Raw genomic sequence first — 18,826 nt, forward strand, 5'->3', positions numbered from 1 at the left:
ATAAACTCCAACTGGTTCAGAACTCTGCAGCTCGGATCATCACCAGAACCCCCTCCATCCACCACATCACCCCTGTTCTGCAGCAACTCCACTGGCTCCCGGTCAAACTCTGCATCGACTTCAAAATCCTCCTGTTTACGTTCAAGGCCATCCACAACCTTTCCCCTCCTTATCTGTCCGAACTCCTCCACATAGTCACCCCTTCCCGTTCCCTCAGATCTGCCTCCTCTGTCCACCTCTCTGTCCCTCCCGCCCGCCTCGTCACCATGGGGAGCAGGGCTTTCAGCCGCTCTGCCCCCCAACTCTGGAACGCACTCCCACCGGACCTCAGGAACTTGGACTCTCTCACACTCTTCAAAACAAGACTAAAAACTCACCTATTCCGAACTGCCTACCCCACTTAACTATCTACATCGTCGTTTCTTATTTTACTTTTATATATATATATTTTTATTTAATTTTTTTTCTCGCTTAGTGTTTTTATTTATGTATTGTACGGTGTCCTCGAGTGCCCAGAGAGGCGCCTCCAAATAAAATGTATTATTATTAACACCTTGAAAGCTTGAGAAACAACAGCAGTACATCTGACATCAGTGTGAATGAAGAACCCTGTTCAAGTCAGGATGCAATTGACACCGTAGTTGTGCAAGCTTGCCAAAAGAGAAATTGCAGTGTACAATTGAGTGTACAACAAGAAACAGTATTGCTTGTATTGTAAGAAGGCCTACGCTAAGATGGCAAGACATCTAGAACGTGCACACCATAATAAACTGGATGTGGCTAAAGCTCTTAGTTTACCAAAAGGTTCCTTGGAGAGAAAGAAACAGCTAGAGTACATTCGCAACAGAGGCAACTATGCCCACAATGCTGCTGTTATAGAGTCAGGGAAAGGGGAGTTGGTTCCATTTAAATGCCCATCTAAAGATGCACAGGGGAAGGATTTCATGCACTGTGCATACTGCCAAGCACTTTTTACACGAAAAGTCCTGTGGCGACACATGCGAAGTTGCAAACTTCAGCCTGCATCCGTACCTGTCAAACCAGGAAAGAATCGTGTTCAGTCCATGTGCACATTCATGCAACCTGTGCCTCCGCACATCGGTAAACAGTTGTGGGGAGTCATCAGTGCCATGTTTCCTGATCCGATCACCGATGTTGTGAAAAATGATAATGTCATCATCCAAGTTAGACAGCACCTATTGAACAAGGGTGGGATGTTGGCCAAGAATCGACAGTGTGTGCGTGAAAAGATGCGAGATATAGGAAGACTGATTCATAATGCAAGAAGAGTTACCTCCTTAAAAACAATGGAAGATTTCATAATTCCAAAGAATTACTTGCAGGTGATCAAAGCTGTCAAGGTGACGTGTGGCTATGACAGTGATTCCAACAAATTTGCGATTCCATCACTTGCCAATAAACTTGGCCGTACATTGGTTAAAGCCAGCAAACTCCTAAAAGCTCAGGGCTTGATAATGGACAACGCTGAGCTTGTGAAAAATGCCACTGAATTTCAGGAAGTCCACAATCACAGGTGGAATGAAATGATTTCTTCGACAGCACTGCGTAACATCAATGAAGCAAAGTGGAACGTGCCCACTCTGATGCCGTTTACAGAAGATGTTCAGAAACTGCATAAGTTTCTCAATCAAAAGCAAGATGAGTGCATCAGTGAACTTGGATAGATCTGGCAAAGGTGTGCTTAGCACAGATCATCCTCTTTAACCGTCGCAGGGAAGGAGAGGTGGCAAGCATGCCCTTGTCTGCGTTTTTGTCAAGGGACAAGTCCGCTCCTCACCAGGATTTGGACTGGGCACTCTCTGAAGTAGAGAAAAGACTCTGCAGACATTTCACAAGGATTGTGATCAGAGGGAAAAGAGGTAGACCGGTTCCAATTCTCGTAACTCAGAAAATGCTGAATGCATTGGAACTCCTGGTTTTAGAGAGAAAGGCATGCGGGGTTCTCGAAGAGAATGGCTACATGTTTGCAAGACCAGCAGCTAAAACTCATTTCCGTGGCTCAGATTGCCTTCGAGCTTTTTCAGGAGCATGTGGTGCAACGTGTCCCAAGGCACTGACTTCCACCAGGCTACGGAAACATGCTGCAACACTCTCAACAGTCCTCAACATGACAGACACAGAGATGGACCAGCTGGCCAACTTTCTTGGGCATGACATTAGAGTCCATCGTGAGTTCTATCGACTACCTGAGAAAACACTGCAGCTTGCCAAGGTCAGCAAACTTCTAATGGCCCTCGAGCAAGGAAGACTGGCCGAGTTCCATGGCAAGAACCTGGATGAAATCACCATAGGTCCAGATGGTATGTTGTCGTTTTTCTTTTGTCCACCATGATTTTATTTTAGTTTGCTGAGATTAAACTCTTCTTTTTGTGTCTCCCACAGACACAGTTCTTTGTCATGATGAGACAGATGACACGGATGAGACCAGAGAAGGACACTATTCATCTCAAAGTATGCTTTCATAAATCTCAAGTTAAAGCTTCTGTCCAGAACCTTTACCTTTAGTTGATTACTCTGGTCAGAGCAGCATGAGATAGAGCTGTAACGACTATTTTTATAATCGATTCATCTCGATTAATCATTTGGTCCATAAAATATTAGAAAACATAAGAAAAATATTAGAAAAATTAAAAAATGTTGATTGGTGTTTATCAAACTTGGAAATGATGATGTTCTCAAATGTCAACAAACCAAAATGATAAACTTTTAATGATTCTTTGTTATTCAGAGCAAAAAAATTAAGAAAATACTCACATTAGAGAAGTTTAAACAATTGGAAATCTTGTTTTAATTCAAACCAATTAATTGATTATCAAAACAGTTTTCGATTAATTTAGTAATCAATGAATTGTTTCAGCTCTACTATGAGACCATCAGCATAAATCTCGGTCACCATTTTCGATGTGCATTTATTTTGGAAGACGACATAACGACTCACTTCACACTTCAACCAGCAGTTTGAAGATATTAAGCAGGAGACACAAACTATCATCAGCAGAGGATGACAGCGTTGGAGCTGTGACACCTGTTGAAGGTTTTTTGTAGTAACAGATAAACATCTTAAACATGTCCTTCTCTTCATCAGAACACAGTAGCCCAATTCACATAAACCTAAATATGGCCTTGGTCACAGCGCCTGTGAGTCTGAATAAATTACAAATCGGATTAATGGATAGTAAGAAGAATTGGACGGAAACAGTGGTGCTGATACGAATACTAAGTGCTGACATTTTGTTACCTGCTTACTTAACTAGCTTTGTTTCATGAAACAGATTCAATGTCATTCAAAAGCCTCACTTAGAAGGATAAAATATAACTGTTAAGATACAATGAACATCAAACATTATCATCATTTATATTGTGTTAAAATGTACATGTAATGCCATTGCAGAACTACAGCTCTTCAATAGATGAATTTAAGTTCACATTTTTAACCCTCATCAAGCATTCAATAAGTCATGCTGCACAGAGGCATCTGCTTTTCATGCATCTCCCTCTATCTGTATATCTGTTGAATATATTATTTACTTTTTGTTGGAATCGTCATCAGAGGCGAGGAATAAAGTCCCATCAACAGTGATGTTTGTAAACCACTCACTCTCCCACACCAAAGCCCACAGAGAAAATGAGTGATTTTAACATCACAGCACACAGGAGCTGCTGATCCACTGCTGCCTCCATCACTGAGTTCTAATGTCTTATTTGGTCACTTTGGCTTTCAAAAGTCTTCATTACAATATATTTTAGCAGCAGTGGACCAGCAGCTCCTGTGTCCCCTCTCTGTGGGGTTTGGTGTGGGAGAGTGAGTGTTTCACAAACAGCTGACCCTCGTCATCACCATCACTGTGACCAGCTTGATCAGATCGTGAGTCTGCACCCGGCTGCTGCTTCCTGTGGTCTGCTCATTGGCCGATGATTTGTCATGATATGCTTCATAATTGAGTTCAGTCGGAAACAGGGTTTCCTCCTGAGCTTCCCATCAATGAGCCGTCAAACCAGAATGCTGGTCTGTTTCATACTGTGTCTCCTGAAGGCCTGTTTGTGGGTGTGGTAAAGTGCCCCTCTCTCTCTCTCTCTCTGTCTGTCTGTCTGTCTGTCTGTCTCTCTCTCTCTGTCTCTGTCTCTGTCTCTGTCCTCTGGAGTCTGGTTTGACGAGGATGTGATGTAAGTGATGGGTGCAGCCTGCTTTGAGAAGCCACCTGACACCGTGTCGTGTCTTTGTGGGTTAGGGTTCGGGTTCTGGTACTCTGTGGGGACTGAGAGTCTCTGGGAGTTTCTCTGAGCTCCGCAGAGTCAAAGGTCACCGCGTCCTCCTCCTTGGTGCTGTTACGCTCCATGTGATCCTATTCAACAGTGATAGCTCCGGTTTTTCCTGTTCTTTGTGCTTGTATGAGGTCATGCCGTGTCCGCTGCTGCTGCAGAGAACCAGCGGCGCTCTTAAGGACAACATCGCTGCCAGCAGGGAACATGTTCTGCTCCTTTATCTCACTATCAAACAAGAAACCACTCACTCTCCCACAGCAAAGTCCAGAGAGAAAATCAGTGGTTTTAACGTCACAGCACAGAGTTGTTGATCCACTGCTGCCTCCATCACTAAGATCAAATGTCTTCAGCCTTAAGAGTCCTTGTTCAGATTGACCTCAGTGACACAAAGTGACCACACGAGGCATTGGTTTACCAGCTTCCTCTTGAGATAGCGTAGAGTTGAGCTCATGCACATTTTCCGGCTGCAGCTCATAATTGTTTTCATAGTTGATGAGCTGATCAGTTCCTTTGTGTTTCTTAAACCTGGAAACGATGATGTTCTCAGATGGAGCAAAGAAACCAGCAACTATTCACATTTAAATGATGTTCCTTGAATGCAGAGTGGAGTTAAGTGTCTTTACTTCCCCTCAGAAACATTGAGACAGGTAGCAAAGCGTCCCAGGGTGCGTGGTTACTCACCTGGTTACTGGGCAGCAGAGTGAGTGAACATAGTTACTCAGAGCTCCATGGACGCTGAAGCTCTGTGGTGTCCTCTCTTTGGACACAAGGGACAGCAGTCTGTTCATCAGCAACATCAACACCGATTCGAGGGTAACTTTCCTGCACATTGAAGGCTGCTGCTCCAAACCCACTCTTCGCTCTCTCTCTCTCTCCCAGATCTCGTCCAAATCCGACAAACGCTCTGGCATTTGTCTTCACACGCAGGCTGCAGCCCGTGCCAGGGCCTCGTTGTTTCGCTGCCAGTCTCTGTGACACGATGAAACGTGGCGTGTCAAATGCATCGCATCGAGGGGAAAATCTGGCACTTGTGTGTGTGATAGACGAGCGGCAATTAGCAGACGCACGGGCGGCTCCCTGCGCCAGGCTCCGAGCGCGTTACATAAGCCGATGTTGCCTTTAATGTATGAAGAGGAGAAACAAGTGGACGCGGCGCCGTAAATGCCATCACAGCCTGCAGAGAAATGAATATAAAGACATTCTCACAGACAAGAGAGATGCTGTGAAAATCCAGATTAAACATCAGGTTCGTTCACTGCAGCCTCAAACAGGCAGCAGTGATAATCCATCAAGTCACAACACATCTATACACGTGAGCCTGAACACAGTCAGTGTAGGATGTGAGGAAAACCACATTTAACCACTCAATAAAGCACTCTACAATATCTACACAACATGTCCACGTCTTTATCTCACTGTGAAGACACACTTTACAACAGGAAACTGAAGTCTGTAAAACACTCACTCTCCCACACCAAAGCCCACAGAGAAAACCAGTGATTTTAGCTCACAGGGACACAGGAGCTGCTGGCCTACTGCTGCCTCGTGTGGTCACTTTGTGTCACTGAGGTCAATCGAAACAAGAAATTTCATTTGCAAAAGAAGACATTTGAAATCAGTGATGGAGGCAGCAGTGCATCAACAACTCGTGTGTGTGTGTGTGTGCGTGAATTTCAGATTAGTTTTTTTAAAAATCCAAATGATATTCATGTCTCTGAATCTGTGTCGTTTCTTTTGTCGTAAACCTCACGCTCCACCGTTCTTGTCCTTGCAGACTTGAAGAAGACCCTGGCGGTGCTGCTGGACAACATCATGCTGCGGCTGGGTAAACTCGAGTCAAAGGTGGAGAACATCTACAACGGCACAGTGGGAAACCTGACCAACGGCATCAGCACCACCACACCCAGTGCCACCAACCCAGAGAAGGTGAACGTAGCAGGTAGGCTCATAAAAGGCGTTGACATCTGCTACGGGGGGGCAAGGGGGGGCAGCCAGGAGACATCCTTTACTGTCTAACTGGGACAATAACAAAGACAATAGCATTAAGTAGTCTAAACATAACTGTTGTGTGTCCGACAGTGTAGTGATGCAAGGACAACCAGAGCTTCTCATGTCTTGACTATTGCAGGTAAGACAAGGGAGAGCAGATCAATGAAAAGGAAAGCTAGTGGGGAGACTGAAAGGTTTTTTCATAAGAAAAGTGCACAGCAGGAAGAGAAGGAGGGAAATGAAGGAGAAGGTAGTGTACTGGAGAGACCAGGAGGCTCAGAGCAGGAGAAGGCAACTTGACGGGACCAGACCACATCCTGGGACTTAATCCAAATCAGGCTCGCTGCTCACGCTGCGTAACCTCTTTTTATTACTTTCATTGATTCTCCTGCCAACGTTGAGATGATGGATTGAGGCACGCTGATGGAGCGAGGTTTATCTGAGCTTCTGGTTCATCTGAGCTTCTGGTTTATCTGAGCCTGTGGTTTATCCGAGCCTCTGGTTTATCCGACGTTTATCTGAGGTTTATCAGAGTTTCTGGTTTATCCAAGGTTCTGGTTTATCTGAGCCTCTGCTGGGTCTGTGTTTGTGCAGGCTCTCGCTGAGGGAGCGCTTGGTCTCGTTCAGGTGGTTCTGTTCACGTTCACAAACGCACAATGAGCTGTGAAGACGTGACGGCCGGTGAAGAGACATCATCAGCAGATTAATGCTCTTTTTAATGATTAATGCTCTCCTCTCTAAAGAAACTCACTTTGTCTTCAGATTTAAACAAAGAACAGAATAGTGGGCAGCCTGTGGCCAAGTGGAAAGGGAACTTGGCTTGTAACCGGAAGGTCGCGGTTCAAGTCCCCACCAGGTCGAAAGGGCTAGGGTACCCATGAGCAAGGTACCCAACCCCCATTGCTCCCCGGGCGCTACTCAGTGTGGCAGCCCACTGCTCCTAATTCTAGGATGGGTCAAAATGCAGAGAATAATTGCCCTAAGGGGATTAATAAAGAATCTAAAATTCATTCAGCTTTTCCAGTTGAAATGAACAATAATCAATGCTCACAGTCGTTTAAGTCCGTTATTTTGACTGAACTAATGAAGAAAATCACTTATTTTGACTTAAGTTATGAAAAAGATGGGTATTTTGACTACACTAATAATAAAAATCAATTATGTTGATTTGAATTATTAAGACATTATTTAAAAGGTCAGTTATTTTGGTTTAAATGATAAAAAGTTTTTTTTAAATGTTATTTTCACATAAATGATAAAAGACTCAGTTAATTTGACTCAATAATAGATAAATGATAGCGATAATAACTTCATTTTAATAAGCGAGGTCATAAAACAGGAGGATCTCCATGGAAACGGGCGGCGATCCAGTTTGATTTTCACGCGCTTTTGGGACGAGGCTCCTCCCACTTTAAAAATGCGTTCAAACATATTTGATCTGCATTTTCTCTCCAGACAAAGTGAGTCGTTGTAAAATAGCAACTTTATTTTCTTTAAAATAGAATGAAAATGACGTCTCCTCAGGTTTACAACGGACCAGACATTAATCTCATAAATGAAAAGTGCCTGGATTAGGGTTACTGTTGTCATAAATCATCCCTCACTGCCCCGACAGTCAAAGCTTGTGGTGGTAACAGTACTTCAGTGGAGCATGTCTCCTGTCATGGAATGGATGGGTGAGTGAATGAGAGGGTGAGTGCTCCTCCTTGACTGTAAGGCAATTACAGAGATAAGAGTGTGGACAGTCGGGGAACATGTTATCAAGATGGAGGAGCAGCAGCCGCTGTTGATGTTTCTCTGCAGACAGATCGCAGATTATCACCCAGTGTTGTTAGTTTATCCCTGGATTTAATTGTCAGTGTCTCGGGTTCAAGGACGGAGTTGAGACGCTTAAAAAAAGAAAATCTATGAACACTCCGAGTGTTACAGTGATTTTAGCTGCTGGTCCTCTGCTGCCTCGTGTGGTCACTTTGTGTCACTCAGGAAAATCTGAACCAAGGTTTTTAAATGACGAATTTTACAAAATAAGACATTAGAACTCAGTGATGGAGGCAGCAGTGTATCAACACTGTGTGTGTGTGTGTGTGTGTGTGTGTGTGTGATGTTAAAATCACTGGTTTTCTCTGTGGGTTTTGGTGTGGGAGAGTGAGTGGTTTACTAACTTCAGTTTCCTGTTGGAAAAGTCTGTCTCACAGTGAGATAAAGACAGAACATGATGTAGATATCATTCGGTGAGTCTCGGGCTGCAACAATTGGTTGATCAAGTGAGTATTAATCAATGAAACGTCAATTATTTTGAAACTGGATGAGTTAATTATGTTTTTAAGCAGCAGCAGGAGGAGGAGGAGGAGGAGGAGGGAGTCGTGTGATGAGTCTCCCTGCTCTCAGTCTCCGTCCGGCTGCAGGTGACACTGATTTGCTGTGTCCTGTCGTCCGTGACTCTGCTGTTTTTCTCCAGTCTCAGCTCAGGGCGTCGTCTTCGCGGCTTTGTATCGTTCAGTTATTGATCGGCCCTCGCGGCCCCGTTTGCTCGTCTCGGTGAAAGACGAGATCCAAACAGTGCGTGTCAACAAAGGGGACAGACGGGGATGGAGTTTCTGTGTGGGGATGGCAGGCTCCCAGCTTACATCATCATTTCATTCATCCTGACCTCTTACTGTTTTATTTTAGATGCTTATCCAGGAGTGTCAGGCTCGGGGATTATTTTCCCTGTGACATCAATACTAGAGTATTTTAATCCTGAACACAGCCTCAGTCCAGGGTTTATGTCAGAGTCTGTCCACTCCTCAGAGGACGGATCGATGCTAATAAAGTACACATAAAGTACATGTTAGTGCTAATAAGTCTGCTCCAGCACACTCCAGACAAACACTCAACACTTTTACAGCTTTATTCTCTTCAAACCTTGATTTGAGTTTCTTTTACTCATGTCTTTCTGCATCTAATAATAATAATAATAATAATAATAATAACATAAAGCATCATTTACACTGTGGCTGATCAATATATCTATATTTAATCAATATTAGTTACATTTAGTTGTAGATCTTGCCTTTAAAGGCTGTTCAAGTCTCTGATATTAGGGAATTTAGTCAAATATGATGATATTTATTTTATAAAATTGTTTCTTACACTCAAAAATATCCATTATTAAAGATTATTAAAGATAATCACACTTTAAAACATCCAAGATTTTACTTTTAAGCTTTATTCTTTTACAACTTCAATTGTTGTTCATTTATTATGTGCAATGGATGAATATAAAGTAATAATGTTGTCTCTCCCTGGTTTTAAAGGCTGTTTCTGTCTCTGATATTAAGTTCATTCATTTAAAATGATATGAAATAAGAACCTTTTTTTCACTCAAAAGCCAGATTATTTATTTTATTGTTTCCTACACTTAATAAAGAATGAAAAGGCAGGGCATAAACTGAATTATTATGCTCCTTTATCTTTAATGAGCACAGAGAAACTGCTTTATTGTAATAATGTACGCGGTGTTTTCTGTGTAAACAGGAAGTGTGACTCACGAGAAACCGCTTACAATAAAAACACGGGTTCTTTTGTTAGACAGACGACGAGGCGACGTCTCCAGTCAGAAAGTGAAGAAGAAGACGATGTGAAACCTTGAAAGTCAAAAATGGAACCGAGTGAACGCAGCTGAGCCTTTGATGTGAGGAGGAAGTGTTTGTTACCTCAACATCCTGTTCTGACCTGACGCACGCACACGCACAGACACGCACAGACAAGCACAGACAAGCCCTGTCACTGTGTGTGTGCATATTTTACATTATCCTCCACTCACTCACTCACTCACTCACTCACTCACTCACATATGCAAAGCACCAGACTTTGTTTGTTTGTTGTCAGCACAGAGCTGTAAACAAACAACAACAGGTGGCTTAAAGAAACTGTCAGAAACTTGTTTATGTGTTTGGAGTCGACTCCTGGTCCTCAGTCTTTGGTAGTGGTCTGGTTAACTCCAGCTCCTGGTCCTCAGTCTTTGGTAGTGGTCTGGTTAGCTCCTGGTCCCTCCTCAGTCTTTGGTAGTGGTCTGGTTAACTCCAGCTCCCTGGTCCTCAGTCTTTGGTAGTGGTCTGGTTAGCTCCTGGTCCTCAGTCTTTGGTAGTGGTCTGGTTAACTCCAGCTCCTGGTCCTCAGTCTTTGGTAGTGGTCTGGTTTTGTTTTCTGAATGATTGTGTCTTTATTGTGTTAAAGAACACATTGTGTTAAAGATTTGAACAAAAACCACATGACAATGTTAGTAGTTAATTTAGATTTTTACCCATCATTCTGTTTGTACTTTAGTCGTTAAAAATACATAAAACCCAATCCAATAATAGTCATTAAAGAGGGGAAATAATTAATATTGCAGCTCCCTCTTTATTCCCCTGAAGGCATCAGTCTACTTGTGTAATTACAGATACAATACAGAGGAGTTAAATGAGACGCTGTGATGCGTACGCTCCGTTAACAGCCTCTGGTTATTGACTCGGTTTTGTCAAGTGTGTGTTATTTCGTTGGTTCACTGCAGCACAAACGATCCTAAACCAGAGATTCACTCACATACAGAGTGCACAGATGTAATATCACACACGCACATATACATATATATATATATATATATATATCTATATATAATATATATATATATATATATATATATATATATATATATATATATGTAGTGTATAATGTGCTGGTGTGATGAGAGGAGCTGAAACTCCAGTGCTCTTACATTTCCCCCTCCAACCTTAATTCAATAATTATGGACGTTGACACGTACTGGGGCATTTTCAGGGGGATTTACGCTGCACTCACTGCCACAGTGCCAAAGACGAGAGGAAACACAAACACCGTCCTCTTCATCTATTGTCTCCTCCTTTGTTTACTGAGCTGTTTAAATCCACTGCTCTGTCTGTGTCCATTTGCTCTCTTCCTCCACATGAACACCTCCTCATCCACATCCACTCCTATTTTCTCCAGCACACACACACAGACACACACATTACAGCTGAGGCTATAATGCAAGCTAGCATTGTCACTCACACACACAGGCTAACTCACACTCTGTGTTTCTCTTGTTTAATTTTAGACTTGGCTAATGAAGTCTACGATGTTTTAAGAACATGTTTCACGTCTTTGTCTCACTGTGAGACAGACTGAAGTTTGTAAAGCACTCACTCTCCCACACTAAAGTCTATAGAGAAAATCTATGGACAAATGGACACAGGAGCTGCTGGTCTGCTGCTGCCTCGTGTGGTCACTTTGTGTCACTGAGGTTAATCCAAATGTGGGTTATCAAATGCCGAATTGGATAAATAAGACATTAGAATTGATGGAGGCAGCAGTGGATCAACAGCTCCTGTGTGTGTGTATGTGTGTGTGTTTGATGTTAAAATCAGTGATTTTCTCTATGGGCTTTGGTGTGGGAGAGTGAGTGCTTTACAAAAGTCTGTCTCACCGTGAGATAAAGACGTGGACGTGTTCTGAAGATGTCGCAGACTTAGTCTGACATCGATGTTATGATAATAAAATGTTGTTTGTCCTGCTGTGTCCCAGCTGGCAGAAAACCTGAACTATCCCGTCAGTTATTTTCATCTCAATGCCAGTGAGTGAAAGAGAACCAGCACGTCATGTTTACAGCAAATGCATGTGTCTAGCAGGTAAACAGAAACACGCGTGTCATTATATCCTCCTCTATTTAAAGGCATCACAACAACACGTTCTCTCTGTGGAAAGTGAAGGTTAAAAGCACAACTCTGCACCGCTTCTCTGTGGAACATTCGTCATCGCTCTGCGATGAACGAGGGCCAGTGGAGGTTTTCTGGTGTGTGTCCTTGTGCCGCTCACCGTGTGCAAAAAAATAAAAAACAAAAATCTCAATGTCTTCTCCGGGATATTTTTGGGCAGAGGACAGTGGGCCGATCAGATTGCTCGAGCACAAAAGAGGGATTGATTACAGCCAGACGCTGCGCTCAGCGCCGCAGAGGAAGGCAGAGGAATGGGAAACTGGATGTGGGCAGGAGAGCAAGGCAACATGGGAAAATCTGGATCTGGTTTTTCTGCCTCCAGGCCCTCAGTGTGGACCAGAGGCAGCAGAGCAACACATGTGTTTAGACCAGCTCCAAACACGTGACCCTCGCAGCGGGAAACCCCTCTGCTGTCGTATTTTTCAATAATGAAAACCAGTTTCAGCTTCTTAACGTGGATGTTTTCTGCTTTCTTTGCTCCATCAAACAAAGAAATCATTCAAACTCAATCAGTGTAGTTTGTGGACAAAACAAGACACTTGAGAACATCCTCATGTCCAAGTTTCATCAATATTTTTCAGCAGTTAGCGTCATTTTTCTGCGTGTCTGCAGGTGGCAGTGTCTTTATTCCACTGCAGGTTTTAGGTCACAAGGTTTGACATCAGATACGGAGGTAAAGATGATGCCTGGTGTCCTGAGGATTGAACCTCCTCAAGTCTTAATGAATATATGATGCTCTACTTTCACCACAATGACGGGATCAGCTTCCATCAGAGACAGTCACTGACCTTTCACTGGAGAGTAAGTGCTTTACAAACTTCACTTCATTGTTATTTGACACTTTTGTTACGACGATGTCTGAAGAACACGTTCACGTCATTATCTCTCTGTTGGACAGGAAACTGAAGTTTGTAAAGCACTCACTCTCCCACACCAAAGCCCACAGAGAAAATCACTGATTTTAACATCACACACACACACGAGTTGTTTTTGATCCACTGCTGTCTTCATCACTGACTTGTAATGTCTGATTTTATGTTAAGTGACACAAAGTGACCACACGAGGCAGCAGTAGACCTGCAGTAAGTAGTGAGCGATGTGCCTGCGAGAATCATTGATATTCAACTGTGTTTGCATCAAATCTGATTGTTTGAGTCATAGATTATGATACAATACATTATGTACCAACCATGTTTAAGTTCACGACCCTAAATTTGGACAAAGTTCCCCTTAATTCCCATCATTTCCCGTGGAAAGGGTCGGGGGAATTTTGCAAAACAAATCGAGTAGTGTTTGCCGTTTATAAACTCCGCCTCCATCTCGTCTCCAGCTGCTCACATGTTTCACTCCTCACATCTTGGTGGATGGTGTCCATCACTGGACATCTGCCTTGTGTGTAATTGATGAGCTGCTGCGTGTGCACGTAAACAAACATGCTCTCATGCTTCCTTCTGCAAAGTGCATCTAAAATGAGTGTTTCCTCTGCTCTCCTCATCACTTATTTCACATCCCTGTACGGCTGCAGCGTCTTTGCTCAGGGAAAAGAAGCTGTCAGCGCACTTAGTCACTGTGACACTCAACAAATTGACGCTGGTTCTTCAGCAGATTTTGCGGGTGTTTTTTTTACAGGGAGAGAGACATGAGAATGAAAATTAGGGTTAGTGAAGGAGATGATGATGGAGGAGGAGGAGGAAGAGGAGGAGGAGGGTGAGCACACATGAGAGAGAATAACATAAACCAGATGTTCTCAATGTAATTCTGCAGCTGTCAAATATCACATTACGTCATGGACCATAACACTCTGGAGAGAGAAGGAAAAAAATAACCTCTTGTTATTGAGAGACGAGGATATTTAGGAGCTCTCAAACATCTCGTCTGTCTTTATTATGTCATGTGTGACACATGAACCTCTTCATCACGTGTGTTTCTCTCTGGTGATCGTAGCGTCGTTTCAATCCAAATAAGGATCTCCTTTGTTTGGTCATGTGAGCAGTTCTATTTAGTGGCTCCAGCTTCTTCTGCTTGATTAAAGCTCCGAGCAGCTGCTTATGGCGCTCGCTCAGTGGCGAGTGACTCGTGGCGCAGTGGCTTGTTTTCTCGTGTGACTCATGGTTTGTGGCTCCTGCTGTGATGTGAAAACAGCTGCTCATCAAAATAAACCACATGTTTCTTGTGTTGTGTGATATGATCGAGAAAGCACCAGGACTGCACAGGATACACTTCAGTCCAGAGTCTGTGGCCCCTGAGGAACTCTGCACTTCCTGTTTGTGGTGGAGCCATCAGTGTGCAGACTGTCTTGGTCTTGGTCTCGGTCTCAGTCTTGGTCTCGGTCTCAGTCTCAGTCTTAGTCTTGGTCTTGGTCTTGGTCTCGGTCTTGGTCTCGGTCTCAGTCTTGGTCTTGGTCTCGGTCTCAGTCTTGTGGTGACGACGTTCAGACTAAACAGTGGATGACGTGGAGTTAATAAGCTGCAGCTCATGAATTGAGTGGTTGATTCAGAAAATGCAGTTTTTTTGTCATGTGGAGCAAAGAAACCAGAGAATATTCACATTTAAGAAGCTGGAAAATCAGAAAACTTGTGTAAATGATTTCAAGAGCAACTCAAATCAGTCAAATATGAACCAGATAAAAACGCTTTGAGCCTGTTTATTTAAATAATAATGGACATGAAACAGTCTTTCCATGATGTCATCAAGTCTTTTCAAATGTTCTAATATTTGCATATGAGTCACCGCAGTCCTCAGCTGTCAATCTTGTTGACATTCAGCAGCGTGAAAATAAACAAAAATCAGTTTAAAGAAGCAACGCACGCACGAGGAAACGAGCTGAGTCAGCATCACTGTGGTGAGAAACATGCCTCTGAAATGTCCTGTCATGTCTCGGCCTGTGTCAGACAGACAGACAGGCTAAAGGGAGACTGTTAAGTCTGTGTGGGGAGGGGTCATGGTGAGCTGCGGGGCATCAGTGTATAGATTCCCCCAGAAAAGCGGTGAATCACTGTGCGGCGGCGTCGAGCGTCCTCGCCCTCATTGATTTCCTCTCTCCTCTCTGTCTTCTCTTTCACTCAGATCTTCTAAACGGAGCTCAGGAGAAGTGTGAGCTGCCGCCGCTCGACGGCTTCCCTCACTGCGAGGGCAAGGTCAAGGTGAGTCACGCGCTCCCGTCACGCCGCAGTGTTGATTTTTAAAAACCAAGAGAGAGGAAGTGTTTGACTGACAAATGATCTTCAGGGAAGTACAGGACCTCATCAGCATGTGTGCAGGTCTCTGTGCGTTGCTGTCTGACGACATTTAACACACACACACACACACACAGACAGACTCTGCCCTGACTGCCTTACATTTCAAAAACACAATCTGATTTTATAAAGTTGTTCATTTAAATGAGTTGTTAACCTCCTCCTCTTCCTCAGTGGATGAAGGAGATGTGGCGCTCAGACTCCTGCTATTCCAACTATGGCGTGGACGGCTCCACCTGCTCCTTCTTCATCTACCTCAGTGAGGTGAGTCTCATCATCATCATCATCATCAGCAGCAGCAGCAGCAGCTCACACACACCCACAGATGAGAGGTGACCTCACTGTGTCTGTCACTCAGCAGTCTTCACTTTGAGCAAATCGTCAAATTGCACGCACAATAATTCAAAATGGCCGCCTCTCTGTTGAGTTGACACCATGGTTACGGTGGACTGCTGCTGCTGCTGCTGCTGCTGCTGCTGCTGCTGCTGCTGCTGAGAACCCTGGTCTCAGTGTTCCTGTGAGCAGTAAACAAACATTTATTTGTCAGAATTCAGCACAGATATATCAGATCTACTCCCTCTCTCCTTATGTGCACACTCAGTCTCATCCATGGTCATGTGATGCTGCAGTTGCCATGGCGATATGAATGTGTTTCCATGTGGGATCGGCCGTCTTGAGAGACACACTCTCGCCCTTCACCATGTATAATTCATACACGACGACCACCACGTTAACCTTGCAGAGGGTCAAACCGCTGTGCGTGTGCGTGTGCGCGCGTGCGTGTGTGTGTGTGTGTGCGTGCGTGTGTGTGTGCGTGCGTGCGTGTGTGTGTGCGTGCGTGTGTGGTGGAGAAAACAAAAACAGGAAAGAAATGTGAAGACAGAGAAGCAGAAGCGCTGGTGAAAAGAAGAAACTACAGAGTTATTTTTAGCTGCGAATGGAAGAAAAATACTGTGGATTGATCTTAAAGCTGATTTAAGAAAGAACGTGTTGATGTTTTAAAGATTTTACATCAGTGCTACAACTTGAGATGATTTTTTATCATTGATTTCTTTGTTCATTTATTGTTTGGTCCAAAAAATGATTGAGTTTGAATGATTTCTTTGTCGTATGAAGCAAAAGCAGCAGAAAGTCTTCACATTGAAGAGGCTGATGAATGAGTGATTAACATGTGCAGTTAGAAGTGGTGAGCTTCGGACGACTGACGCGTTGTTTTGATGGGTTTTATTGACACTAACGTGAACGTTTTTTATTGTCATTTGCCCCTTTTATTGAACTCATATTAAAATGTAGTTGCAACACTTTTGCTGTTCTTTTCTGACGTCTTTTGGTCCAAACGTGACTGAAATAATGAGGAGAATGAAAGTCATCATGAGTTGTGCTCATCTGTAACTGACGTTTTAATTGAATCTACTTTCCTACAACCTGTAATGATTCAACTGCTCGTGCAGACACAGTTTATATGGAAATGTAAGATAAACTTAAATGTCCACACACGGTGTTCTTACAAATTTGCCTTGTGGTTTGTTTAACAGGTGGAGAACTGGTGTCCTCGTCTTCCCTGGAGGACAAAGACGCTCGGTGAAGACATCGACAGGAGGAGACAGGTGAGCAACACACACGGCAAACAGACCTAAGGCTACATATCCAAAATCCACGTCAGTCTAAGTCCACAATGTCCTAAGAACCCTTCACGTCTTTATTTCTCTGTGAGACAGAAGTTTGTAAAGCACTCACTCTCCCACACCAAAGCCCAGAGAGAAAACCAGTGATTTTAACATCACACACACAGGTGAGTTGTTGATCCACTGCTGCCTCTGTCACTAAATTAAAATTATTTTGTAAAATTCGCTATTTCGAATTTTCCGTTCGGATTTAACCCAGTGACACAAAGTGACCACACGAGGCAGCAGCAGACCTGCAGCGTAAATCACTGATTTTCTCTATGGGGTTTAGTGTGGGAGAGTGACTTTTTTTAGGTACTTTCAGATATTAAAGGGACATATTTGACGTTATGATCGAATGACGGATCAATCAGTCAACAAATAAATGTCACCTACTCCAGCTTTAACTAGGAAACTGAGCCAAAATCCAACTGGCACTGGAATATTGAAGTGTCCGATTACATTTCAAGTCTCCCAGCTGTCGTCCAAGTGGAATGAATATATTCATTCTAAAGAGGTGTGTGTGTGTGTGTGTGTGTGTGTGTGTGACAGAGTTTCCATTAGCATACATTTTTAAAAGCGAGTTCCTCTCGACACGAAGCCTCCCTCCATCATGTTAAGGTGTAATGTGGAAGAAAGTGACACCAAGAGAACTGTTTTAATGGAATATTGAATTTCAGATGTGAGGCTGAGAGATGAAACGTGTCCACACACGAGAACCTCTCAGAAAACAAGCGTGCCACGTGGTTCCGTGTGAGCGCTCAGTGTTGTTGTCGCCGCACACGTGTGAATAAACGTCCATCATGAGTTAGTATTTGAGAGAAGATCCTGTTTAAATGGCTTTGCTCACTGGAAACTAATACAGGAAGTGCAGCACTTACACAGGAAGTAAGACCCTTAAGGCACTTCTCACCTGCACAGTTCTGGCACAACTCGACTCCCAGAAATCATTAAAAGTCAGATTTTGCTCTGACATTTTCTGGACCTAAAAAGGACTGGATTATAATCTGCAGATGAATGGATTAGAAGAATCTTTAGTTGCCACTTTAGACGTAAGGGTGAATGTTTATTACTGTTGAAACGACAACGTCGCACACAAAAACCTGCAGTGTTTGTGGATTGTTTTTTTTTTAAACGTTCAGACGACGCGTGTGGACCAGGCTTCAATCCTTAATCTGGATGAATGTGTGAAAGCGAGTGTAATCCCACTCTCTTCTTCACACGGCCTTGCCTCCATTTAACAGACAGGTTTTAATATGCTAATGCTAATGCATTTTCTATCACGTTACTTCCTGTTTGTCGTCTATCCTTTTCCCCCTTTTCCCCTCCTTTCCTGTTTCCTTATTTTCTGTCCTTCTCTCATCTCCTTGACCCTCTGTTCCTATTGTTTCCCTAATTTGCTTTTGTCTTGCTTCCTCTCATTTCTTCACTTTCCCTCTCATTTCCCCCTTGTTTCCTCTCCTCTCGTTCGCCCCCTCCTCTCCTTGTCTCCTTTCCTCTCTTCTCCTCTCTTTGTTTTCTTTCCTCTCATTTGTTCTGAAGTTGTATCTCTTCCTTTCCTTTCATTTCCTTTAGTCATTTACTCTCCTCGTCTCTCCTCTCCTCTCCCCTCGTCTCCTCTCCTGCGTTGTGAGATTATAATATCCTGTGTGTGTGTGTGTGTGTGTGCGCAGGCGGAGGTCCGCACCAACTTCGACGAGCTTTACCGTGTGATGTCACAGAGGGAGGAGTTTCGCTGGATGATGCTGAGGATCAAGCGCATGGCCGAGCCGTGGGTCAGCGCCATCCGATCGCTGGCCGAGAAGCAGAACCTGGTCAAGCGTCAGAAGAAGAAGGTAAACGTCAGGTTAGGTCTATAACATGTAAACCACAAATCAGTGATTTTAGCTCACAGGGACAC

General features: G+C 43.6%; 1 protein-coding gene across 1 annotated transcript in view; it reads left to right on the forward strand.

The window, feature by feature from the left end:
* The first annotated feature begins 1,786 nt into the window (after positions 1–1,786).
* LOC122761506 (alpha-1,6-mannosylglycoprotein 6-beta-N-acetylglucosaminyltransferase A-like) overlaps positions 1,787–18,826 on the forward strand; it is a 31,944-nt gene continuing 14,904 nt past the window's right edge. The window contains 7 exon segments of the mRNA XM_044016762.1: positions 1,787–2,321; positions 2,404–2,472; positions 6,026–6,223; positions 15,093–15,169; positions 15,437–15,526; positions 16,798–16,869; positions 18,600–18,761. Coding sequence (XP_043872697.1) covers positions 1,913–2,321; positions 2,404–2,472; positions 6,026–6,223; positions 15,093–15,169; positions 15,437–15,526; positions 16,798–16,869; positions 18,600–18,761 — 1,077 coding nt within the window. The 5' untranslated portion in view covers positions 1,787–1,912.

Source organism: Solea senegalensis, unplaced genomic scaffold, assembly GCF_019176455.1.
Source record: "Solea senegalensis isolate Sse05_10M unplaced genomic scaffold, IFAPA_SoseM_1 scf7180000014762, whole genome shotgun sequence".
Classification (NCBI taxonomy): Eukaryota; Metazoa; Chordata; class Actinopteri; order Pleuronectiformes; family Soleidae; genus Solea; species Solea senegalensis.